At 37.4% G+C, this 25,440-nt stretch overlaps 3 protein-coding genes across 3 annotated transcripts; 2 read left to right on the top strand and 1 right to left on the bottom strand.

The window, feature by feature from the left end:
- Positions 1-8,679: 8,679 nt before the first annotated feature.
- On the bottom strand, positions 8,680-10,989 carry LOC135072208 (uncharacterized). Its single transcript, XM_063966158.1, has 4 exons — positions 10,108-10,989; positions 9,868-10,020; positions 9,644-9,742; positions 8,680-9,431 (listed from the first exon to the last, which is right to left on the bottom strand). Coding segments are annotated over exons 1-4 (648 nt in total). The 5' UTR covers positions 10,110-10,989; the 3' UTR covers positions 8,680-9,037.
- A 1,352-nt stretch (positions 10,990-12,341) lies between these two features.
- LOC135072077 (CD63 antigen-like) lies at positions 12,342-15,852 on the top strand. The gene is made up of 5 exons (XM_063966024.1): positions 12,342-12,348; positions 12,739-12,947; positions 13,482-13,652; positions 14,251-14,508; positions 14,908-15,852. The coding sequence occupies exons 1-5, from the start codon at positions 12,342-12,344 to the stop codon at positions 15,088-15,090; spliced, it is 828 nt and encodes a 275-aa protein (XP_063822094.1). The 3' UTR covers positions 15,091-15,852.
- A 2,256-nt stretch (positions 15,853-18,108) lies between these two features.
- Positions 18,109-25,433, top strand: LOC135071670 (CD63 antigen-like). Its single transcript, XM_063965437.1, has 5 exons — positions 18,109-18,287; positions 21,212-21,412; positions 22,028-22,189; positions 22,643-22,900; positions 24,740-25,433. Exons 1-5 carry the CDS (start codon positions 18,177-18,179, stop codon positions 24,911-24,913), a joined length of 906 nt encoding a protein of 301 aa, XP_063821507.1. The 5' UTR covers positions 18,109-18,176; the 3' UTR covers positions 24,914-25,433.
- The last annotated feature ends 7 nt before the right edge of the window (positions 25,434-25,440 follow it).

The following is a 25,440-nucleotide window of genomic DNA, read 5'->3' on the forward strand; positions in this document are numbered from 1 at the left end:
GATCATTATCTGATTGAAAAAGTTATTAAAAGAAAGGGAAGTAAACTTTTTGTAAAATGGTTAGGTTTAAGTAATAAAGAAAACAGTTGGGTTGATAAGAGTGAATTAGTACAGTAAATGTGTATATATATATATTAAGCAAACTTATTTTTCGCATTCACTTTAAATTTATCGATGAAGGAAGGCAGTGGTATTATTAATAAGTTAATAGACAATTTACCTTTTGAGTTACATTTACCTGGATATCAATTTTGTGGCCCCGGAACAAGACTTCAGAAAAGGTTGCAGAAAGGTGATCGTGGTATAAACAAATTGGATAACGCGTGTATGTACCACGACATTGCTTATTCAAACAGTGATTTAAACAATCGACACAAAGCCGACTTAGAACTTTTAAATATGGCGAAAAAGAGACTAAATTCAAAAGATGCTGGAAAAGGAGAAAAAATCGCATCATGGATAGTAAAAAATGCTATGAAAGCAAAACTGAAGGCTGGTGCTGGTGTCAATTCGTTTATGTCGGGTGTGAAAAAAATACGATCTCAATTAAAAAAATTGAAATCTATAGACAATCAATCAGCCATTAAATATGCCTATGCGGCAGCAAAGAAAGTATTCACAAATAAAAAAGGAATACGTTTACCACGCCGTATTGCTATTCCAAAATGTGGAGGGCTTTTACCACTTATCCCTATTTTTGCGGGATTGTCGGCTTTGGGTTCTCTGGCTGGAGGAGCTGCAGGTATAGCAAAAGCTGTTAATGATTCGAAAGCCGCTCAAAAAAATCTTCAGGAAGCGGAACGACACAACAGGATGATGGAAGCAGTGGCACTAGGAAAAGGCCTTTACATCAAACCTCATAAGAAGGGAGCCGGTTTATATTTGAACCCTTCAAAAAACTGAGAAAGAGGCTACCCAGACGTGCACTCACCAATCTAGATATTTTAGAACACGCTAACGATATTCCATTCTTTCGAGGTGTTTTTATGAGAGACAAATTACCATCAAAACCTAGAAAAATTGAGTGTGGAATACTAAATTTGGATAGTTCCAAAAACCCTGGAACCCATTGGGTAGCCTACGTCAAGCAGAATAATTACGCTGAATATTATGATAGTTTTGGTAATTTAAAGCCACCATTAGAATTAATGAAATATTTAGATAACTTACCTGTCAACTATAACTATTTACAACATCAAACTTTTGGCACTACAAACTGTGGTCACCTTTGTCTGAAATTTTTAAAAAGTTATTGGAAAAATCATTTAAATATGTAATAAAGTAAATAAAATTGTCAGTATAAACATGTCTTTCACTGTGTCTATCACTGGGAGAGGAGCGTCTTTAATAACAGATTACTCACCACCCTTAGAATTACGCGGAGATTATGAATGTGGACTTTTGTATTTTTCTACTTTTAATTCGATACCTAATATCGATGAAAGAAATAATAAGTTTTATTATGATGAGAGTGAAGTTATCGAAATACCAGAAGGATCATATGAACTTCAAGATATTTGTGATTATTTAAGAGGTCATATTAAAAACGCTGTCTTAAAATTGACTTGTAATAATAACACTTTAAAGACAACCATTTTTTGTTCTAAAGAAGTTCATTTCAACAAAAATAATTCACTTGGTACAGTTTTGGGATTCGGCAAGGAAAAAATAAAAGCACATATAAGCACTGAATCTCAGTACCCTGTCAGTATTCTACCTACAACCATCGTGCGCATCGAATGTGATGTGATTAGTGGATCTTTTGTGAATGGAAAAGCAAGTCATATTATTTATGAATTTGTTCCTAACGTACCACCTGGTTATCGGATTATTGAAATACCTAAGAATTTAATATATTTTCCAGTTAATCAAAGTTCCATTACTGCGATTAATATACGTTTACTGGACGGAGAAAATAACCAAATTAATTTACGCGGTGAAGAAGTGCAGTTGTATTTACATTTTAGACCAAAATGATAAATTTCAATAAATACCCAACAACCTCATGCATTCAAGTCAGTCCTAAAAGAACTTCCCGTAAAAGAACACCGGTGCAGCTGAAAAAAAGGCTAACTAAAAGCAATAAGGAATTTTTAAAGTTAATAGGTTTGTTAAAATGAATATTTTAAATATATCTCAACAAACGTCGTACGATAACAGCATTGAAAGTTTTGAATATCACTCATACAAACCGTATGTAACAAGTTTCAACAAGAATGATGAAATAAGAATACCTATAAATCAACAAGACTTGTATGTGTTACCGTCACTCAGCACTTTATATATCGAAGGCAAAGTGAACGTTTACAACAGCAAAAAAGAAAAAGTATCCAGTGTGCATTTTGTAAATAATCCGATATTATTTCTATTTCAAGATATCCGATATGAACTTAATGGAATAGAAATAGATAAAGTTAAAAATGCAGGTATTACAACAACCATGAAGTCATATCTATCCTTGAATGAAAATGAATCCAAAAGCGCGAGAGCTTGGGGATGGTCAACTACAGGCACAACTAATGTTGGCGATGGTACATTCTCTGCGTCTATACCTTTGAACAAAATGTTGGGTTTTGCTGAAGATTATGAAAAAATCATAATGAACTGTAAACATGAGCTAGTGCTGTTGCGAAGCAATACAAATCTCAACGCTTTGAAGTTAAACTCGGGTGAAGTTGTAGAAGATATATTAATTAATAAAATTGTTTGGCGGGTTCCTCATATTAAAGTATCAGACCGTGAAAGAATCAATCTATTAAAACATTTGGAAAAAGATCGAGCTATCACTTTAGCATTCCGCAATTGGGACTTATACGAATATCCTTTATTGCCAAAAACACGTAAACATACGTGGTCCATCAAAACATCATCTCAATTGGAAAAACCGCGATATGTTATTATAGCTCTACAAACAAATAGAAAACATAGGAGTGATTTGTCAATGGCCGAGTTTGATCATTGTCATGTGCGTGACATAAGAGTTTTTTTAAACTCATCATATTATCCATATGAAGGGCTAAATGTTAGTTTCTCAGAAGATAAGATTACTTTATTATACGAACAGTACGCAAGATTTCAACAGTCTTATCACGGACGTCGACCAGAGCCGTTGATGAGTTTGAAGGAATTCAGAGACGTAGCTCCTTTATTTGTGATTGACTGCTCACGTCAACACGAAACATTAAAAGGTTCCATTGATGTAAGAGTTGAAATAGAGTCAGATCAAGAAATTCCTGACCAAACGGCTGCTTACTGTTTACTATTAAACGATTGCATATTTGAGTATAAGCCTTTGAGTAATATTGTCAAAAAAATATCATGAACTGTAACACAATATTCTTGGATTTGCAAGGATTTAAAAATAAACATAATAAATTTATAATCAAAGAATTAGCTTTAGCTACTCAACAACATACAGAAATATTTTTAATAAAACCACCATATCCTTTTTTTGCGCTAACTGATGAAGAGAAGCGACATGTGAGGTGGATAGAAAAGAATAGAGGACATCGTTGGAGCGAAGGCATCATTGACTATAGAGAATTCCACAGAATTATAAAACCTCATTTGAAAAATAAGAAAATTCTTGTAAAGGGCGAGGAAAAAATTAAGTGGGTCAAAGAATTGAGTGAGCATGAAAATGTACTAGACATTAGCAATCAAAATATTCCTAATTTAAAATGCCTTCATGAACTTTATTCTAAAGATAGTTTTAAAAATTGTTTAAGTCATAGAAATATTAAATGCTGCGCTTTAAAAAATGTTCTGTGTATTAAAAAATGGTGTGTAGACAATAATTTACATTTTGAATAAAAACATGGTGTAAAAAACTTTTGTTTTTTTATTTTATGTGTAATGTGTACCTATCAAAATTATTACTAACCTACCTATGGAATTAAAAGATTAGACATTATAAAGAAACACATTAATTATGAAATAAACATTTATTTTATTTTAACATAATATAACGCTATAATAACATACACTAATAATATTTCAATACATTAATAATTATTATTGTCACTTATTTTCTTACATATTTTTTTTATTACCGTTTCCGTATCGTCCATTATGTCGTCCAAATCGTCTTTTACAACATATTGTGCACTTAACACTACATTTTCTTCATCGCATTCAATGTTCGATGTATCGGGTAATTCTCCACTTATATCGATCACTTTTATCTTGATGAGACGAGTCCCCCTCTGATGCTCGTTGTTGATCACGTACGAAGCTCTGCGCAGCCGAGACTTCTTGCAGCGGTGGCTCCTGCGCCGGGGCTGCCGCTCCCGCGGCACGGGCACGGGCACGGCGGGGCTCGGCTGGTACAGCTCAGGGCAAACTGGCCTGAACGCACTAGCAGCTCCAAATGGGTCTTGTGCGTACTGGTTGAACACAATTTCGCAGTCGGACATTTTCTGTAACAATAAAATAACATAATTATAAAATACGTTACACACATTATTAGGAAATAGATATTTTTTTTAATAACCTTTTAATTTGAATCAAATTATACTTACAATTTTGTGATGCAATTGCACACCGCTTCAACCGAGCTCGAAAAGTAAATGAATGACAAAAAAATATAATAATCTGATCGGATTCTAATTTCTTGCAAACTTAACATTTTTCAAGTCCAGCTACTAGGGTTGTCAATCTTTTCCATAACACATTCAATAATAAACAGGTACTGAGAAAGTAACGAAAGATTTACTCGTTTTTATATTGGTTAGGATATAAACATTAATAGTTGTAACTAAATTTATTTATTTATTTATATTTTAATATCACAAAGTTGGTACATAAGGCATACATCGGGCATTCTCTGCCAGGTAACCTTTGAACTGAACAGAAAAAAAAATGTATTAATAACGTCAAAGCGTTGTAAGTAATTATTAGAACCAACATTCTAAAATTTATATCTGACAACCCTATCGCGCTGCAAACATGCTGGAACTTGCACGGCAATATGACCCCGTTTGTTAACTATTTGCATGATTGCGATTTTTTTACAGGTATGTATTTGTAAAATATTATAATCTAAATGTTTCGTTAACTAGCAGTTCAGGGTTCGATTCCTAGGTTGAGTTTAGCAATATTTTAAAGTTACATTACATAAAAAGTATTAAATAAAACAACAAACGTATTTTAATCTAGTTATTTTATTTTATAGGTAATTTACAATTGTGTTAGCCTAGCCTTAAACTAAGCGCTTGCAATCTAATTAAAACATTTACATAATTAAAATATAAAATAAACTTAATCTAAATATTGTATTGCATGCTCAATCTATTCATATGAATCTAAGAAACTTATTGTAATTACCTAAAATAATCTGGATTTATGGCCCCAAGCCAATGTATCTATATTATTCCTTAATATGATACGTTTATCGTCATTAGATGACAAAACCACTTTATTAACAGATTGAGTAAATATTTGATGTTTGATAGATCTAAAAATTATATTTTTCTTGCGAATTATTTTTTTATCCAACAAAGCTTGATTGTAGTCTTTGAAAAACAACTGCTTTACCACGGGATTTTTAATGCCTTTTGCCTTCTTTATTTCTTTAGTTTTCGTTTTGATACAATATAATTTAGATCTCAGACCAACAAATTCCGTAATAAGTTGTCCGCCTAGTTCGTCTTTAAACAAGCCAGGAACCTTTTTGTTTTGACATATTATACCGTAAGAATTATTTTTTTCATAGTTGCTTGTATCAAAATAGGTTTGAAAATTATTTTTAAGGTCTTTATATACGTCAGTAGTCTTCACAGAGTAAAGGAAACTATCTGTGTCCGTATAACAAAGTTTCAAATTGCTGCCATAAAACGGTTTCATAACAGAATAATGAAATTGGTACATGTGGCTTTTTGAAATTTCTAACACCGTAAACCCTATATAAATAGGTTTGTTCAATATAACGGACTCTGGTTTCAATTGAACAGCAACAAAATTTTCAGAAAAAATAGTAGAACTATGATAATTTGGTCTCGCTATTAATTGTTCTGCAGTGAATTGTTTTTTTGTTTTATTTTTAGTATCAACCCACTTATTGACTAACTTTACATCGAGTCTTTTTTCCGTATCTTCTAAAGTTTTACCGAAAATACTGTTATTTAGCAACTTAAAGAAATCCTGTTCGAAAGTAGATTTAGCTTTTTGTCGTAATTCTGTATTTAAATCAATGTATTGTTTTAAATAAGGGCTCTGTTTAAATTTTATTACTTTATGAATTTTTTTTAGCTTTAAACCATGAGTTAAACACGTTTTTAAATGTACATAATGGATAACGTAGTTGAATTTATCGTATAAGTTTGGTATTAGTTTCGGAGCTTTTGAACCGGGTGGACAAAATTTTTGAGGGCAAAAGGGTAATTCGTTATGTAAATCGTGTAAATTTTCTGGGTATTCTAAATCTACTTCCAAAATATAGCCTTCCTCAGAATCATCGGGTGTCTCAAGGATTTCACGACGATCAAATTCTGAACTATTTAATAGTCTAAATTCCGAATGTGGTAAATACGAACACATTGCATATCCGTACAAATTATTACAATCTATGTAAAATAAATAGTTATCCGGAGAAGTCGGTTCGTAATCTGATAAATATTTGTTATTTGCTTTTGCATATCTCGTAGAACAGAGACATACTCCTCCGCGAATACCTTTCTGAATTAATCGAATTATTTCCAAGTCCTCGATCAATTCAAGTTTAACGTTCGTTTTAAGAAGCATAGCGTCAAAACTCAAACTTGGGGCTGTAAGATAGAACGAAGGGTCTAAATTGTAATTTGTCTTACACGTGTGGCGAAACTTTTCAAACACATCTGCTAGTAACAATACATCTGATTTCAAATATAAATCTGTGTATTCGCCCAGATTTTTTAAATTAAATTCTTTCCAGACATCATTAGCATGTTTATAATCAGACTCTGAAACAGTAGAATCACTTAAACTTGTATAGAAGCACTGTCGAGGAGGCAGTTCCTTTTCATTGTATGACTCCCAGGTGGACATATATTCATATGGGTACACACCTTTCCGTCTTAACAACTCGAACTTCTCATGTTCAGGAAATAATTTAAGTAAATGTGCAAAATCTTCTGTATTTAAATTTGAAACTAATTTTTCAAGGCTTGTGCCCAAAAATTTAAAGGAGTCTACAAAACGAACCGCCATATGTTTATTGTCATCTGTCGTAAAAAACTTAGTAAATGATATGTAATTTTCTTTATTTTTAGCTATAACCTTGATGGGTCCTGATGTTTGTCCCAATTGACAAATAAATAAATGGCTATCGTAGCCCGACAAGTTATGAAAAAATACAGGTACGAATTGCGGTAAACGAAAATTAAGATTACAGTAAGAATGTGCCGCACCGCGATACTTGCCTGTCAGGTGACAGTGGTCTTTAACTCTATCGTCAAATAATAATTGATTGCACAAATAACAATATTTTGTTTTTTGAAACATTTCCACTTCGTAATTTGTTAATTTTTTCATGGGGATTGGATTTTTGTAAAGTTGTAATATTCTTGATACATCTCTCTTAATATTTTTTATAAAAACTTCAACACAATCTTCACCGCGGTAAGATACGTAACGGTTTAATAAACTATTATAAGAGCAGACAACGTAATAAGCAAAAGCAGCTGGTATGTGTTTTTGAAACGTTTCGGTACAATTTGAACTCGGACCATCCGGACTGGTTTGCAAAAGGGATTCGAAATCCGCGTATATTACAAACGGCATATCCTGCATTTTTTCAAAATTCTTAAATTCAATAAGTGTACCACGCTTCGGCAAAATAGTGGTGACACCACCACACACATGAGAATTTAATTTATGTTCATTCTCAAAAAATATCATACAATCGTCACAAAAATATATTTTGCCGTGATGCTTAGTTATTTGCGATCTCATTAAACGAGTAAGATTTTTTATTAAACAATAATGAGAACAATTTCCTCTTTCTATGTACAATAAGTTTATATGGTTTCTTTTTTTATTCTGGGTTCGATATAACGGACCAACAATATTTGTTTTATTTTTGAGCCCATAAACATTAACGCTTATACTAGGATTATTTTTTTCAAACGTTTTTATATCGGAAAACCTCACGGGAAACGACATATTATTTACATTCACTACGTTTTTAAAATGAGGATAAGAAGAAGTTCGATGCGCATTGTTTTTAGCTGGGAACAACGCAGCTATGACGCTCCACAAGAAACAAAAGTCGTCTCTATTTTGAATGTTAATGCACGCACGTTTAAGCTTTATAGCTTTTGGCAAGTCAATAAATTTAGATGCTCGAAGAGGATTATACTTATTGATATTAACTTCCAAGTGACAATTACGTAAAAATAACCAGCCGCTGTCCCGTTCTTCAAATTCGTCAATTTTAGTTGAAATGATGTCAACTATTTCAGAAAAAATGTCTTGAAAATTAAAATTCCTGTGAATGATAATGTTTTCCGTAGCGAAAGACTTTATTTCAGTCTTGTCCGAATCATTGGTTCTCAAGTGGAATTCAGCAAACAATTCAAAGTTCACCTTAATGGTGTCGAAAGTTAACTGGCGCGCGCGGAGCAGCTGCAGGACGCGCGCGCGCAGCCCGCGCAGGAACTCGGCCGGCGGCTGCGCGGCGCGCTCGGGCTCGTCCGCGCCGTAGCGCAATCGGTACGATGCGATTCGACTACGGAAAGCACTGGCTACTTTTTCTATACCATCACATACTTCAACGGCTGAGTTATTTTTATGAATCGTACTTCTAAGATGAGCTGAGAAAGCTTTACTTTTGACGGAAATATCACAAACCGAACAGTATATAGATCTGTTCGACATTTTTAATATTTAATTTTATGTTACAAATACAAAAGTTACTTAAGGAAAGGGTTGTTATAAATAAAATCAAATAGATTGAGCACTCAGTACGTTATAAAGTATAATCAAGTATTTATTATTTCAATAACTTACAACTAAGATACAAATTATAATAAAAACTAAAACTACTCGTACCTAAATCTACCTACTTCCTATTGGGGAAAAATGTACCTTCCTCAACGAATTCTGCGCGCGCTCTCTTAATAAACTGGCGCAAGAGATTCACTTCCTCAGCGTCAGAATCCGTCTGGTACTTGAGCGCCAAGACCGATTTCTCCCAGCGATCCTTGGGCGCCACCGAGCGGATGTCCTTGGCGTTGTAGAGCCGCAGCTCCACGAACAGGTCGCCGGGCAGGTTGGCGGTGCTGCGCAGGTTGCCGTCCGCCACGCGGCGCGTGAGCACGGACTGCAGGCGGCCGGGCGCGGCGCGCGCTCTGCTGGCCTCGACGTCTTCCTCGTCGTCCAGCTCCAGCTCCCAACCGTCAGCCCGAGCTCGTTTGCGCTTCAACGCTGCAGGTCTCTTCGTCTCTTTGCCGACTCTGAAAAGATCAATCATCGATAAATAAATGATAGGTACAACTAACATCTTATAAATTAATTAATATGACGTTTATTATAATATCTTTACTATCAAACAAAAGAAGATGAATTTAAAGATGGGAGCAAAATTATCATCCATAAGAGATTTCTAATAAACTTAACTACCAGAACCAATATGTGTAACTCTGTTAAGTATTGCATAATAACTTACCGCTTATGAACTTGTTCGTCTTCCGAATCGAAGAGATCTTTTTCAAGGCCTGCAGCAGACTTGCGCTTAGACGGTGGGGGCTTCTTTAGTGTCTTTGTACTGAAATTATAACAAAAATATCTGTTTAATCACAAAGTAATTTTAAATAAACATACAGTAATCATTGGTGATAATACGCGAACTCAAGTTATACGACAGTCAAGCCTAAAATTACTTAAACTCACCGTTTGCTAGCATGCTCGTCCTCAGAATCGTAAAACACCGCCTTGCTCGCCTTCCGAGGTCGCTGAATGGGGCGCTCGTCGTCCTCCAAGTCCTCCCGCTTGCGGGCAGCTCGAGGCTTGGCTTCAATCTTGTTGTAATACTCAATGTCCGACCTAAAGATGATTTAATAAACATAACACACTAAATTAGCACTCACACAATAAACACAATCAAAGTGAATCAGTAAAAAACTTACGAACATGATTTTTGCAGGGAATCCTCTCGTTGAAGCACAATCACAATACTTTGCAGGTTCTTGATGAACACGGTATAATAACACTGATTTAATTCTTTTTAATGAACTCGGGGTCTCGATTTATACCAAAATTTTGCAAATTCAGACAAAGAAATCGTAAACATTTTTGTCGTAAAAGTTAAAAACTTTTAGATAAACTTCAATGCAAAACTGTGAAAATTAACATTGCGAAAAAGGTTTACAAGCACTGCCTAAAAATGTTCCTTATGATCAGCAAATATAAAATTTTACCAATATTTTAACGAAAAACAAAAGTTTCAATTTACAGCAAAGGTAAGCATGTGTGATCAAAGGTTAGTTTAGGTACAGTTAGCGTTAATATTTTATTAATAACAACATTTAAGAGTTACTTAATACATAAAAAATGTAGGTAGGTATCTCGTCTTTGAATGTCAATTGTATTTGACAATCTTGCAAACAAATAACACTTAAGCTAATATTAACACCTAACTTTTGATCGTTAACCTATTTTTGATTGCAAACTGTAGTAACGTGGAGATTACGGTTTCTGTTTTAGTTGCTTTATAACTTGCTTTCTTAAACTTTTGAAGAACATTTGCGTTAGTATTAGGTCAGGTTATGTTTTTAATGTAAACGTAAAAATTTTACACATGTCGTTGCAGGTGACTGTACTTTAAGTTCAAAACTGTGTTGTTAGTTAAACATATACGTGAATTGACATTATTTCATAATTAGAGTATTAGGGTTCCTTGTTGAACACATAAAATTCAAACAGTATCCCGCCCGTCAGTCATTATAATTCCATTTACAATTGATATCTTGTAATAAGTTTGTTTAGATTTTGTTGTTTACATTTTAATGACTACATAAAGAATATAACTCAACATAAATACTTTTAATGTTTTAATATCACCTACAACTAGTGCTCACACACCAGAGGGTTATAAAACTAATGAAATCAAATTATTTTAAATAAAAATTAAATTGTCATAATATGAAATTTGTTTAGTTCTAAAGAGGAAAACAACATGTGCCTGTGGAATATCTAACAACAGCGTTTATCAAAATGCCTTATTTTATTTGTGTAATATTCTACAGAACCTTTTCTAAAGTAACATTTCATAATTATTCATTATTTATAGCATTTTCCCACGGCTTCACCCGTGTGAAATTTAACTTGTCACAGATCTTTATAAATTATAGCTTATAATGTTATTCTGATGTACCTATAAACAATAATACCTACTGTAAAGTTTCCTCAAAATCCGTTTAGAAGTTTTTGTGTGAAAGAGTAAAACCATCCACACATCCACACAAACATTCGCATTTATAATATTAGTAGCATTATTTCATACAAGCAACAGCTACCTATAATATCATGTTGCAGTATCCGTCGGGCTGACGCTAATACCAGGGAACCAAGTGCTGACAAATCAAAAATGAATCAATTCTATCGTTCATTTGTGTTGCACCAGTGTTATAGTGATCGCCATGGGTTTCGCACTGTCTTGCGAGGTTTCTTTTCTAGGTACTAATTATTTCGAAACAAGTAGGACGCATAGCACAATGTGTTTAGTATTTGAAACTAAGTTCAGATTATGTTGATACGACCAATCGGGCCTGAACGAGCCACTCCATAGCGAAAGGTTCCGGTTCAGGGTGCCGACATTTTCTGGCAAAAGTGAGAAGAACGACATGTGCTTGTCCGAACGAAGTATGAAATAAAAGTACGACGAATCGCGCTAGAATAAACCTTCAGCAATAAACAGGCTAAGCGGTTCCCATCGAGCGTGATCTAAACAGTGAAGTGCAGTTTTGTGAATATTTTGTGTTGTGTTGTGGATACTGAAGCATAGCTGATTACTGGTGAGTTTTCTGATTATTACAATAAATCGTTTGGTATGTATTGGGCATGACTAATTCACTTTTTTCGAATGAGCGATCGAAGAGAGCGAATGGTGAAGAAAAAAGTGAATTAGAATGCCCAATACATACCTACCTACTCGCAGCTGACGTCAGCGCTGATCATCTCAGTGGGCACGACGATCTACGCCATCTACCAGGATGTGTCTTTCGTACTGGAGGACCATTTCTTCTCCTTTTCAATCCCAATAATATGTAAACTACTATTTACTTACATAGCACTTGTCCATATTCCGCAGCTGACGTCAGCGCTGATCATCTCCGTGGGCACGACGATCTACGCCATCTACCAGGATGTGTCGTTCGTGCTTGAAGACCAGTTCTTTTCCATTTCAATCCCAATAATATGTAAACTACTCTACTTTAAACACTTACATAGCACTTGTCCATATTTCACAGCTGATGTCAGCGCTGATCATCTCTGTGGGCACGACGATCTACGCCATCTACCAGGATGTGTCTTTCGTGCTCGAAGACCACTTCTTCTCCTTTCCAATCCCTATAATATAAACTACTATTTAAAATACTTACATAGCACTTGTCCAAATTCCGCAGCTGACGTCAGCGCTGATCATCTCAGTGGGCACGACGATCTACGCCATCTACCAGGATGTGTCTTTCGTACTGGAGAACCTCTTCTTCTCCTTTCCAATCCCTATAATATAAACTACTATTTAAAATACTTACATAGCACTTGTCCAAATTCCGCAGCTGACGTCAGCGCTGATCATCTCAGTGGGCACGACGATCTACGCCATCTACCAGGATGTGTCTTTCGTGCTTGAAGACCACTTCTTCTCGCCAGCCGCCTTCGTCATCGCCATCGGGGTCATCATGCTCTTCGTGTCTCTCTTCGGATGCATTGGAGCCCTGAAGGAGAGCACGTGCTTGGTCAACATTGTAAGTTTATCAAATTATAATCTTAAACTTAGAACTCAATCATAGATTTAGGTCACATATATTTTATGTTTAGGCTGTAATTGATTGAAGTTGTAGTATAGAGCAATCACAGGCCTAAATCAGTTATGGAGTGTACCTATACCTACCTACATAGGTGTCATTTTCTAATACGAGCTTAAGTGATTTAACGAATATCATTGATCTGTCCCCCAACAAGATGGACAAACGACCTTATAAAAGGTAGCAGGAAAGCGCTGGATGTAGACCGCTATCAACCGGCCAATCTGGATTCACCAAAGTTTTATTATTGTTTTATGTTATAGCGATAATACTTGTATTAATTTCAATTATCAAACTAATTAATAAACTCTATCGCATTGGGAAAACCTGTAATGTCAGATATAATAATTGTTGAATAAATAAATCCTTTTGGGGATCCTATGTTCAGCAGTGGACGTCTGTGGCTGAAATATTGATGATGATGAGACAGTTTACAAAATGTTTGCATCTCCATATTAAAGACCTTGTCTCCAGTTCGCAGTGATACTGACTCTAGTACTCGTGCTGGAGGTGGCAGCGGCCATTGCTGCATACAGCCTGCGCAGCCAGATCTCCGGCATGTTGAACGAGAACCTGCGCGCGAGCATGCCCGACTACTACAAGGACCCTATGGTGCAGGAGTACTTCGACTTCATGCAGTCTAGGGTAAGTTTCCTTAGGAGTAAATGCTTCTACTGTGAAGCCTGTGAATGATGTCAAACGCCAGGCGACATATTTTTCGAGGTTCTATCCGAGGAACGCGGGTTCGAACCTCGTCATCCGCTGGACTATCCATTCGTAGCACAAGCGTATTTAGATTACGAAAAGAGGGGTTAACGGGACTATAAGCAATTTGTATAAAATAAAACTGTCAACCGAGAACGGAGGAGAACTTCTAGATAGAAATAGGTAAAAGATGTTATCTACAAATTCAAAGCAAATATTCTCGAGATGACAATAGCGAAAAAACAAAATGGAAATCAGGTTATTGTGTGGCTGATAACAAAAAGGATATCTATTTGCAACATATTTTTAGATTGCTGTGCTGCGTCATTAACATACAATATTGGGTTGTAAATATACCTTTCCGGTACCTACAAGGTGGACCGACGACATCGTAAAGGTAGCAGGGAAGCGCTGGACGCAGGCCGCTACCAATCGATTAACATGGAAAGCATTGGGGGAGGCCTATGTTCAGCAGACCTCCTATGGCTGAAATGATGATGATGATGATGAAATATACCTTTGAATCTGATGGTTTCAGATGAACTGCTGCGGTATCGAATCTTACCTCGATTGGGGCGATGTGAAGCCTCCAAGCGTGGCCACCGGTATCACCTACGGCAACCTGACCGTACCGTCTTCGTGCTGCGCTGAGACCAGGATCGAAATGCTGGCTGAAATGGAGGTGGAAGAGTGCACCAAGATGTACTCCAACGGCTGCATGCCCAGAGTGTTCTACTTGGTCTACCAGAGCGCTGGTCTCCTGGGCGCTGGAGCTCTGACCATTGCATTCATTCAGGTTAGTATTGTTTTAGATTCAATTTAGTTCGTTTCATGGGCAGAATGACTAGCGAATGATCAAATGATGCTGATTCATTAATTACCACAACTCATGATGTATTTCCGTACTCCTAAAAACATTGATAGTATTTTCCATTGTTGTTCGTTACTGTGTTAATTACTATTCTATGATTGATATTCCGTTGTTTTCTTGTGTAAAGTCAGAATAATTATTTATTCTTTGCTTGATCCCTTGTTTAGAGGGATCTTTTTATTGATGTAGCGTTGTTCCTTTAAATCAGGCGATTTATGACACTCTGCTGCAATACGAGTGCCGTTTTGTTTAGGGTTTCGTGTAAGCACCAAGCTTTTATCACATTACCAAGGGTAATTTACCCTCAATTTCTCTCTTCCTCAGATCATCGGCATCGTCTTTTCCTTCTCCCTGGCCAGTGCTATCCGCAAAGCGAAGAACGACCGCGAGCGCAGGCGCTGGGAGATCCAGGAGCGCGTGATCAATGCGTACACGTCACTGAACCCTAACGACGAGAAGCACCCACAAATAGTCTACGTACCCTTCCAGGGACAGACCGTAGCTTAAATGTCAGCAGCAATCATACGTGAAGGGACCGCATTACAAAAGGACGCCCGGAAGTCAATTGAGAGTTCAGACCCTCGTAGTAGAACGCCTAAATCTATGCTTGAGACTGAATTGAATTTTGTGCGTCGTTCTGTAATATGGGCTCTTATTATGAAACAAAAATCGAGACTCGATCATGATGAATAAATTCAAGTCTTACCTAATTGGACATTCAAAATTAATTGAAATAATCATGATTATGCTTAATTTTATTTGAATCAAGTTTTGAGTGTGATTTCATTTCGTAATATTTTGGGGCGTAAAAGAGAATTCACGTTATGATTCAGCGAAAAATAAGATTTGACATTCCATTATTATTTAGGTTGTATTTTAAATAAATGCCATAGTTATAAATTCATATTTTAAATAGTTGCAAATGCTAGTTGCTTCGTAAGACAATGCCTATTTTGTTGTTTTATTTTATTTCACAATCCTATTACATTTCGGGATGCATTTCAGGTATACTTTTTAGTGTTACTTTCTCTAACCATATCAGTTTACTACATAAGATAAAACCAAAATAAATTTAAAACATTAGAATATAATATTAAACCGTTACAAAAGTTTAATAAGTGTATGGTACTTATATGTATGTATAAAATTATAAATTTCACAGTTTAAACTACGAATGACTGGTCAATTATAATAATGAACTGTTTTATATGAATCTAGTATTAATATAATAAATATATTTTATTGAATAAATTTTATTTACACTTTAAATGTGTTTCAATTGAGTAAACTATACATATTTTAAAAATAGTTATAAGTATAAACCATCAACTCGTTGCGAAGTGCCTAAATGGTAGAGTTTAAAGTAATTATGATTACTTTAATCAATAAATTAAACACACTCAGTTTCTATAAACCTGCATCAATAAAGGCTAAATCTTGAAAACATACAAAGTAGTCGATAACCTCGAGCTGCCAGAATAAAAAGCAATAGCGGCCCAGATTTGTACGAATAAGGACACAATTTCACTTTCATTGAGGACACTAATATAATACGTATATCATGAAATTCTAATTTAGTATGTAGGGATTGTAGGCCCTTTTCAGGGTAGGCACATACACTTTATTCAAGTCTGTTCTAGCTAAGATTTGCTTCCAGTGGAATCCGTTGTGGTTGACTGGCAGATAATGCCACCTGGCATTAAGTTCGCCACTGTACAGTTGTATGTGCAAAAGTGTAAATAAATAAATAAAATCCGAAACCGCAAGTCACAGGCTACAAAAAAGCAGTGTTGGTTAGCATTGTACAGTCTGATACGCTTGCTAGGTTTTTTAGAGTGGATTCGACCAAACAAGAGTAAATATTAATCTCAGAATAAATCGTCAGCTTTGACATATTTCCCATAATGAAACTCTCAATGTGCCAGTTATACCAGGAGTTATTCTTGGATAAAAGTTTGGTCGAATCGGGCTAGCTAGCTTTCTAAGAATCATAGGCTGGATAATAATAAGGTAAAAGCTTTGGTTTAAAATCAAAGTCCAGAAGTAAGCAGTGTAGAATAGATAGATAAACACTACAGTGGTAGTCTACACACTAATGATTAGCTATGAATATGATAGAGCAGCGTTCGTGAACATTTTTCAAAGATTATTGGCAATTTGTATTACGCAAATTACTAATAGTCCCGTTAGCCCCTCGTGTTAAGCTAAATAAGCACGAGTGGGCTCACCATAATAGTCGAACGGCAGTGGGATTCGAACCCGCGTTCCTCGGATCTCGAGTCGGCCAGTCCGACCCCCTCCCCTATCGTGGCTATAATAAGTAAGTATCCCGAAGGGAGAAATGGAATAGGGAGATGATGGGTTGTTGCTCCTACATTTTACATGAACAATAATGCTTTACGTACCACATTTGATAAGTAACATGCTGATAGTCGTATCGCTGCACGAGGATTGGTGTTAGATAAGTGCTAATAAATCAACGTCCTTCCGCAAAAATATCGTTTTGAATAATTATCATCAATATCTTTATTGCATTCCATGTTGTACATAATTTGGAAAAATGGAAAATGCTAATACACAATAAGTAGGTAAATGTTTGCTCACAAACGTGCTTTCCATTGTACTCTGGCATCTTGAGACATGAAAACACTTAACAGAAACAGCATACTTACTAACATTACTTAGATCAGAGAAAGACAGGAACATCAAGAAAGATAGATGTGTGGAGAACTATAATATGCGTATGAGATACTTTCTTAGATGAAGGCGAATAAGCAAAAGCAACTCTGTTTAAAAACATACCGAAGTATACAAAAGAAAAGAAAAGAATAAAGTCAAAGATAAGGGTGAAAGAAAGGTTGACTGAGTTAGCGTGAAACTTATCAAAAGGTAAGAATAGGGGACTGCTGATACACATAGAGCCACAACATACCACACGCCGCACACCATACTTAACTATACCTACTTAACTGAACCAAGAACCATGTGCTTTTGCATAAGAGTCAGGTGAATCACCGGGTCTGATGATAAGATACTCAAAAATTCGACTTTTAGTATTAAATGTATACCTCTTTTTTCATTCAATCAGCATGATATCATTATTTCGATATAGTGTGACTTGCATTTGAAATAAGTATTTATGTTATGGATCAACTGAGAAATTGTTTCAACTAACTATAAGTAACCAAGTCAAATAGGTAAATTCGGAGATGTAACGATATGTACCAGATTAGTCAAGATGTACAAAAAAATTGTTAGTGTAAGAAAGAACAATATAGCGATAACTAGATCCTGCGCAATTCCATGAATTATTTTGAGTTAGTTATTGTTTTATATCTTATTGAAATAATCGATTTTTAAAACTCTAGGACTGTAGCTGTAGCTATATTATCAGGTCAGTCTGCGCCATGGATAGATATGACAATCGAATTTGATACCAGCCGGATTTGAAACACTATGTAAATGTAATTTTCGATTGCGAGACGAAAAACAATTCTTATCAGATTGCAGCCCCATTATCAGGAGATAACGGCTATGTCGAGGCCCACGGCAGTTGACGCAAGCCCTACAGCCGGAAAGCTAGTGTTTACAAGATGACTGCGCCTGCGAGGAACGCGCAAGGCATGATGTTCACCAAGACTGAGACGGAGTACAACATGAAATCTATAAGGTTTCTGTTGTTGACCATCACGGCTATGTTCGTGGTAAGTAATTTTGATGTTTCCATCTACGAAAGCTTTTCTTCTTTGTACAATTCTTGTCTTATCTGGAATGAGTTTTGAATTTTGAATCGCGTGCGCTAATTGGCGGCCATTGTCATACGATAATGGGCTCGACTCTATCAACTAGAGCTTTTTCGAACCACGAATTTGTTTTGCTAAAGTCCTACTAGCTAAGTTATTGGAAACCATTCAACATGGTGACCCACGTAGGAATCGAAACCGAAACCAACATTCTAGAGTTTTATTCTACTTTGACGATAGCGTTTAAACTGGTTTTTAAAAAAAAGGTTACATGAAACTGTGTTTTGTTTTGAAGATGAAAATCTTTTTCCCAAATGTAATAAAATGAGGAACTGCAATAATTAATAAGTAAATGATTGCTACACAAACGAAACAATGCTCCTTCTAGTGACTTCTGATTTCGTTGTTGATAACATGCAAGTACATAGGTACAAACTTTATTATATTTATGCTAAAGATAAGGCTGATAGATATTATCCTTGTAATGTTATTAATACCCTTTGGAAAATCAATATTATCATAATGCATGTGTTTTCCACATTACATTAGTATATGATTATTGTTTTTAAGCCTTTAATAGAGAACTTTAACACCAGGTATTATTGACATTAATGATAATGATGATTAAGTAAATAGCCACTGTGAGTAGTGTGAATTTAACTTGCCTAAGATTACACTGGTCAACACATGTTTTTTTTCCTTTAATTTTTTTTCTGTTATTGGGTATTTCTATGGCCCTGATTATGAAAAAAATACTGGGAGATCGTCAACAGCTTTACTTTTAAAAATATAGAGTTTTATTATTTTGATCAAAAAATACGAAAAATTATACATTGTCTTGATAAAATATCTATTGAACACTAGCAAATGATCTTGTATATGATTTCTTTGAATAGACAAGTTTGAGTAGATCTTGTTGCAAACTCCAGCTATGGTCTACCATTCATATATGATCACCACCGCCCCTGATAACCTTCTTCCATTGTCCGAAAATTCTAATGACATCTTTTATCCTGCTCCTCACTAAACTCACCCACATTTTGTGGAAATCGATGTTAATGCGAGTACATGAAGTGTATTTTTATGCCCATGTTGCACCCTAGCTCTTGCAAGTTGGATAGCATGCTCTCAACAATTTCTTTTTGCTTAGGAAATTACTTATAACCAAAAAAATGAATTCTAAGCTGAGGACTGGACTTCAGTCATTGATTTCTTAAAATAACGATCATTTACCAGTTGCCTAATGTGAGTCCCATCAAAAATTACCAACATTCAAGTTTTCTGTGTTTAATCCTGAAAACTTACATGAAAGAAAATTATAACATTCGTTACTTTTGTCAAGCGCCTTCACACACTGTTTCAAGATGCCGAGGTTAATATAAAGTGGTGGAAGTACGGCGATACGGTCTTGGCTAACTAAAGGCATGTTTATAAAATAGTTTGTATCAACTTTAGCTGAAAAGCAAAAAGTTGTGTGTGCGGGAAGCCGCACTGGTCAATATTTTGTAACCAATGCTTTTGTTTGTTACGACTGTTCCAGATACACATGAAACGGGAATTTTGTGTAGCCCCCTTGTTGGCCTAAAGTAAGTTACCTATTCCCAGAACACACAGAACCCATTTGTGGTCTTGATTAATTAATTTCAAATATTTATTTTAAAGTGTCGATGTTACGCAGTTTTCATGAAATCCGATAGAGGTTTTCGACATTTTTCAAATATTATATTTACCACAAACATAGCAGAAGCAATCTGGATTAAGCACACAACATCTTCATAACGAAGCAATATCGAAAACACCAACAAAATATTTCTTTTTGTCTAATTAAATCAAAAATCCAAGTAAAAATATTAATTGAAGGTAGATAGCTATAACTTAAAAACAAAAGCTGTTAGAGAAAAACTGTTGCCATATTTAAAAAATATGCGTCAATTTGAGATAGAAACAGAAAAAAAATCACAGGAAACAAACAATTTTATTTTTTTTGTTGACCTGTGTTATTTATAAGATACAAATAAACACACGTTTACCTACACAGGTAAATAAGAGGAACTCTCTCTTTTCGACTGAATAATAAAGATCGAATTATCAGGGATGCCGACAAATCAATCAAAATGATAACACACTGATCGCGTATAATATCATGTGATAACAAGAACATCTAATGTAATAACGCATACTTTCTAATGTAGGATAAAAACCTAATTAAAACAAAACATAATTAAAATACAGGGTGTAGTTATATATTCCAGTTAAAAAGTTTAAGGCGGTTCCAGATATGTATCATTTGCCCGATCCGATCACCGTATCCGTATCGTCGACGCGTATCATGATCGCATATGTGGACGGGTAATGATATACGTATCATGATACAATGAACAATACGCAGATACGGATACGGTGATAGGATCGGTCAAATGATCATGTCTGGACCCGGCTTTAGACGTAGGTATTCAACGTTCTCAGGTCACCACAACCTGCTTTAGATACAACAATATGGTTTCTCTTAGTACCTACATTGTCACCGTATCAAGTATCAAGGATATGAATGATGGTGCAATCAGCGTCAAATAGTTCGTAACAAGCAAAGTAGCCAAAAAGTTTGCAACACGTCTTTGTTACAATTAGAATAAGGTTGTGTTATCAACTTGTTAATTACTTTGGGTGTCACGAATTATTACACGCTGGTCGCTGACTGGACCTACATATTCGAAATCGAATAGAGACGTAAGTAACGTTAAACTATTTATAGCAATAAACGTAACCAAGCGGTGATGATGAAACTCGTCAAAGAAGTTAATGCTGTCGTTCCTACGTGGTACTAGATTTCTCTGCGCCAAAAATCCGTTAAAAAACCAATTAATTAAAATGACTTTACCTTCCAGGTGATCGGGATCATGATGATCGTCCTCGGCATCTCCGTGTACGGGCACTACCACAGCTTCACGTTCTTCTATGACAGCGTCAAGAGCGGGCGGTTCATGACGCCGTCGGTGATGTGCGTCTTCATCGGCTTCGTTCTGCTGGTCGTGTCGACCTTTGGATTCATGGGCAGCTTGAAACTGAGCACGTGTATGGTCAACTTCGTAAGTAAATTAGTTTTTGACATGTGCTTTTGAAACAAGGGTAATACATAAATAGCTGAAAATATATAAAAGATACCACAAGATATGGCAACCACGGGCTGGAAGACGTAGCGTGGGCAGGCCTCCTACTAGGTGGACCGACGATCTGGTGAAGGTCGCGGGAAGAGCCTGGATGCGGGCAGCGCAGGACCGTTCGTTGTGGAAAACCTTGGAGGAGGCCTTTGTCCATCAGTGGACGTCATTCGGCTGAAACGAACGAACGAATATAAAAGATCAAAAGGGTTGGGGGACGGTTCAGAAATAATAGGTATGTAGCCAGACTGGTGTGCCTGACTGCGTCACTTGACCTTTACTGGTTGGGTTTTTATTTGCGGTCAAGCTGTATATCCTGGCTATATAGGAGTTGCAGCGGTGGGAACGAGAGATGGGAATAATCCCGTGACTGCGTCACACGCAGGCGTGAGACCCACTTTGGCAATCGCATCTTTAGCGTGGGGCACGATCAGCTGATAGGAATTAAGACGATTTTTCAGTCTTTGAACCGTCCACCCACTTTCCAACGAAATTCACTGTTAGTAAAGAAAATTCTAATAAATAAATGGTGTTTTCTTACAGTACGCGTTGATCCTGTTGAAGATTCTCATCGTGAAGTTGGCGATTGTCATCCTGGCGTTCACGACGGGATCTTCGGCTCTTATGGGCTACATCGACATTCCCGTTGCACAGTACCCCGTAGACCGGGAAATTCAGACTGAAATCGACGCTTTACAAGCTGGGGTAAGTTAACTCATCGTACACTTTTAATACGCTGAAGTTACGATGAATTAAATAAGAAAATAAGGTTTAAAAAAAGGAAGTACAGTTTTTGACTACTACTACTACAATAATATACTAACCACAATAAATAACTACTTATTCATTCTTTGTAAACCACAACAAGGCTGTTTCGATCGTAGATAGATATTATGACGAGTTCCTCATGTGTCGTATTTTTCTGGGACAGGAACACTGTGACTTTCCCAAGAACAATCACCTACTACCTACCTAGTTCAGCAGACCTGATAATCTGATTCTAATAGGCGTGATACGTTGTACGTATCAAACATTTGAAACTCACGGGCGCCACTGTGGACTATTACACTCGAATAAGATTTCATAAGTTTGAAAAGGAGGCTATAATTTATCTTCTGGAAAGGGTATTGATTGAATACTGTTATGTTCAAATTACAGATCGGTTGCTGCGGCAGCAATTCCTTCCTCGACTACATCGGTATGGAGTTCACTGACAGCCACAACACCTCCGTAGTGACCACCGAGGTGGACGGAGACATTGTGAGCATGGTGGTGCCGAGGACTTGCTGCGCGGGCAACAGTCAGGCCACCTGCAACCGACTTCGCGCGACTGGATGCAAGCAAGCTATCGCAAACGCTATCTCTCAGAATGCTGCCGTCTTGGGCGTACTGGGGCTGTCAGTTATGTTTATATTGGTAAGTAACCTAGCTGGTAGCCTAATCGCGGTTAGAACTGTAGGCTAGTACGCCAACTACCGAGGTGAACGGAGACATCGTGAGCATGGTGGTGCCCAGGACTTGCTACGCAGGCAACAGTGAGGCCATCTGCAACCGACTCCGCGCGACTGGATGCAAGCAAGCTATCGCGAACGCTATATCTCAGAATGCTGCGGTCTTGGGAGTACTGGGGCTGTCAGTTATGTTTATATTGGTAAGTAGCTGGTAGGCTGATCGCGGTTAGAACTGTAGGCAAGTACGCCAACTATCGAGGTGGACGGAGACATCGTGAGCATGGTGGTGCCGAGGACTTGCTGCGCGGGCAACAGTCAGGCCATCTGCAACCGACTCCGCGCGACTGGATGCAAGCAAGCTATCGCGAACGCCGAACGCTATCTCTCAGAATGCTGCGGTCTTGGGCGTATTGGGGCTGTCAGTTATGTTTATATTGGTAAGTAGCTGGTAGGCTGATCGCGGTTGGAACTGTAGGCTAGTACGCCAACTACCGAGGTGGACGGAGACATCGTGAGCATGGTGGTGCCCAGGACATGCTTAGCGGGCAACAGTCAGGCCATCTGCAACCGACTCCGCGCGACTGGATGCAAGCAAGCTATCGCGAACGCTATATCTCAGAATGCTGCGGTCTTGGGAGTACTGGGGCTGTCAGTTATGTTTATATTGGTAAGTAGCTGGTAGGCTGATCGCGGTTGGAACTGTAAGCAAGTACGCAAACCACCGAGGTGGACGGAAACATCGTGAGCATGGTGGTGCCCAGGAATTGCTACGCAGGCAACAGTGAGGCCATCTGCAAGAATCCTCGCGACTGGATGCAAGCAAGCTATAGCGAACGCTATCTCTCAGAATGCTGCCGTCTTGGGAGTACTGGGGCTGTCAGTTATGTTTATATTGGTAAGTAGCTGGTAGGCTGATCGCGGTTGGAACTGTAGGCAAGTACGCCAACCACCGAGGTGGACTGAAACATCGTGAGCATGGTGGTGCCCAGGAATTGCTACGCAGGCAACAGTGAGGCCATCTGCAACCGACTCCGCGCGACTGGATGCAAGCAAGCTATCGCGAACGCTAATCTCTCAGAATGCTGCGGTCTTGGGCGTACTGGGGCTGTCAGTTATGTTTATATTGGTAAGTACCCTAGCTGGTAGGCTGATCGCGGTTAGAACTGTAAGCAAGTACGCCAACTACCGAGGTGGACGGAGACATCTTGAGCATGGTGGTGCCCAGGACTTGCTGCGTGGGCAACAGTCAGGCCATCTGCAACCGACTGCGCGCGACTGGATGCAAGCAAGCTATTGCGAACGCTATCTCTCAGAATGCTGCCGTCTTGGGAGTACTGGGGCTGTCAGTTATGTTTATATTGGTAAGTTCCCTAGGAATTTCATTGTTGTAATTTATAGCGTCAGGTTATGCGGTGGGCTGATCGCTGTTAAGTTTTGCATTGGTTGGAACACTTAGAACTGTGGGTTTGGCAAGAAAAACAGTTATTTGATTTAAGTGCCGTTAGACTCTCCCAGTTTAAACGTCTGGACGCGGAAAACGCACTACTTTATGAAATCTGCACTGTCGGCTTTCGGACAGTTGCCGTTAGGGTGGTACTACCAGTATTATTCATGTTCATGTGGTACTACCAGTATATTTACTATTTTATGACTGCTTGATGATTAAATAAATTAAATTGTAAATAAGCCGGGTGAGAAGATAAAAGTGAGAGGATAAGCGTTTTATCTGTAAACCATTTCTAGAACTAGGAAGAAAGTACCTTATTAATTAATGAAACTACCTAAAGTCAATTGTTTTGTCCAGGTCCTGGGAATAACATTTGCGTTGCTGCTGGCCCGTTGCATCCGCAAGCTGAAAAGCGAACGAGCCATGATGGCGTGGAAGATTCGGGAGCAGCTCATTATAGCTCGCATGGAAGAAGAAAGGAAGAATGACCCTACTCTTTACATCGCCCCGGCAGAGTCCAGTGTTGCTTAATCTACGTAAATTTGTACAGACAGCACATTAAACCTAGGCGCAGATTTCCGACTTTGAGTTGGCCGTTTAGTCTGGCTGTTAATCAGTATGGACATGTATGAAAGTGCGCACATTACATCGATTTGGTATCAGCCGATTCTTCATACAAATTAGAATCGGGCCCGACTATCGGCCAACTAAAAGTCGGTAGTCTGCGCCTAAGGCCTTGGCCTTGTTCAGACTCGCGCGGTAACCACGCGGTTTGTGGGTGGTTCTCATTGGCGAGGCTCTGAGGCGGTAACCGTGCGGTTACGGTTCGATGCAAATTGTCCGAGAACTGCCAGCAACCGCGCGGATTCTGCAGTGTCTGAACTAGGCCTAAGCTAAACGCTGTGGCATCTTATCTAGTTGTCGTAGGAGCGATATTGCGACAAAAAATGGGTAGTTGTGATGTGCTGGTGACTGTACTGTTGTTAATAAATTATATACACATTATATACATAATATTGTTATACGTATATATTATACACTTTATATTTTACTTGGAG

The sequence above is a fragment of the Ostrinia nubilalis genome, chromosome 5 (genome assembly GCF_963855985.1).
Source record: "Ostrinia nubilalis chromosome 5, ilOstNubi1.1, whole genome shotgun sequence".
In the NCBI taxonomy this organism is placed as follows: Eukaryota; Metazoa; Arthropoda; class Insecta; order Lepidoptera; family Crambidae; genus Ostrinia; species Ostrinia nubilalis.

Bases quoted from the DNA above. Each gene is read 5' to 3' on its own strand.
- LOC135072077 (XM_063966024.1), top strand. The intron at 12,948-13,481 runs GTAAGTTTATCA...CCTTGTCTCCAG, and splicing joins GCACGTGCTTGGTCAACATT to TTCGCAGTGATACTGACTCT. The intron at 14,509-14,907 runs GTTAGTATTGTT...TCTCTTCCTCAG, and splicing joins TGACCATTGCATTCATTCAG to ATCATCGGCATCGTCTTTTC.
- LOC135071670 (XM_063965437.1), top strand. From the start codon at position 18,177: ATGACTGCGCCTGCGAGGAACGCGCAAGGCATGATGTTCACCAAGACT. The intron at 18,288-21,211 runs GTAAGTAATTTT...TTTACCTTCCAG, and splicing joins CCATCACGGCTATGTTCGTG to GTGATCGGGATCATGATGAT. The intron at 22,190-22,642 runs GTAAGTTAACTC...TTCAAATTACAG, and splicing joins TCGACGCTTTACAAGCTGGG to ATCGGTTGCTGCGGCAGCAA.
- LOC135072208 (XM_063966158.1), bottom strand. The intron at 9,743-9,867 runs GTGAGTTTAAGT...TTATAATTTCAG, and splicing joins GACGAGCATGCTAGCAAACG to TACAAAGACACTAAAGAAGC. The intron at 9,432-9,643 runs GTAAGTTATTAT...TGATCTTTTCAG, and splicing joins GACGAACAAGTTCATAAGCG to AGTCGGCAAAGAGACGAAGA.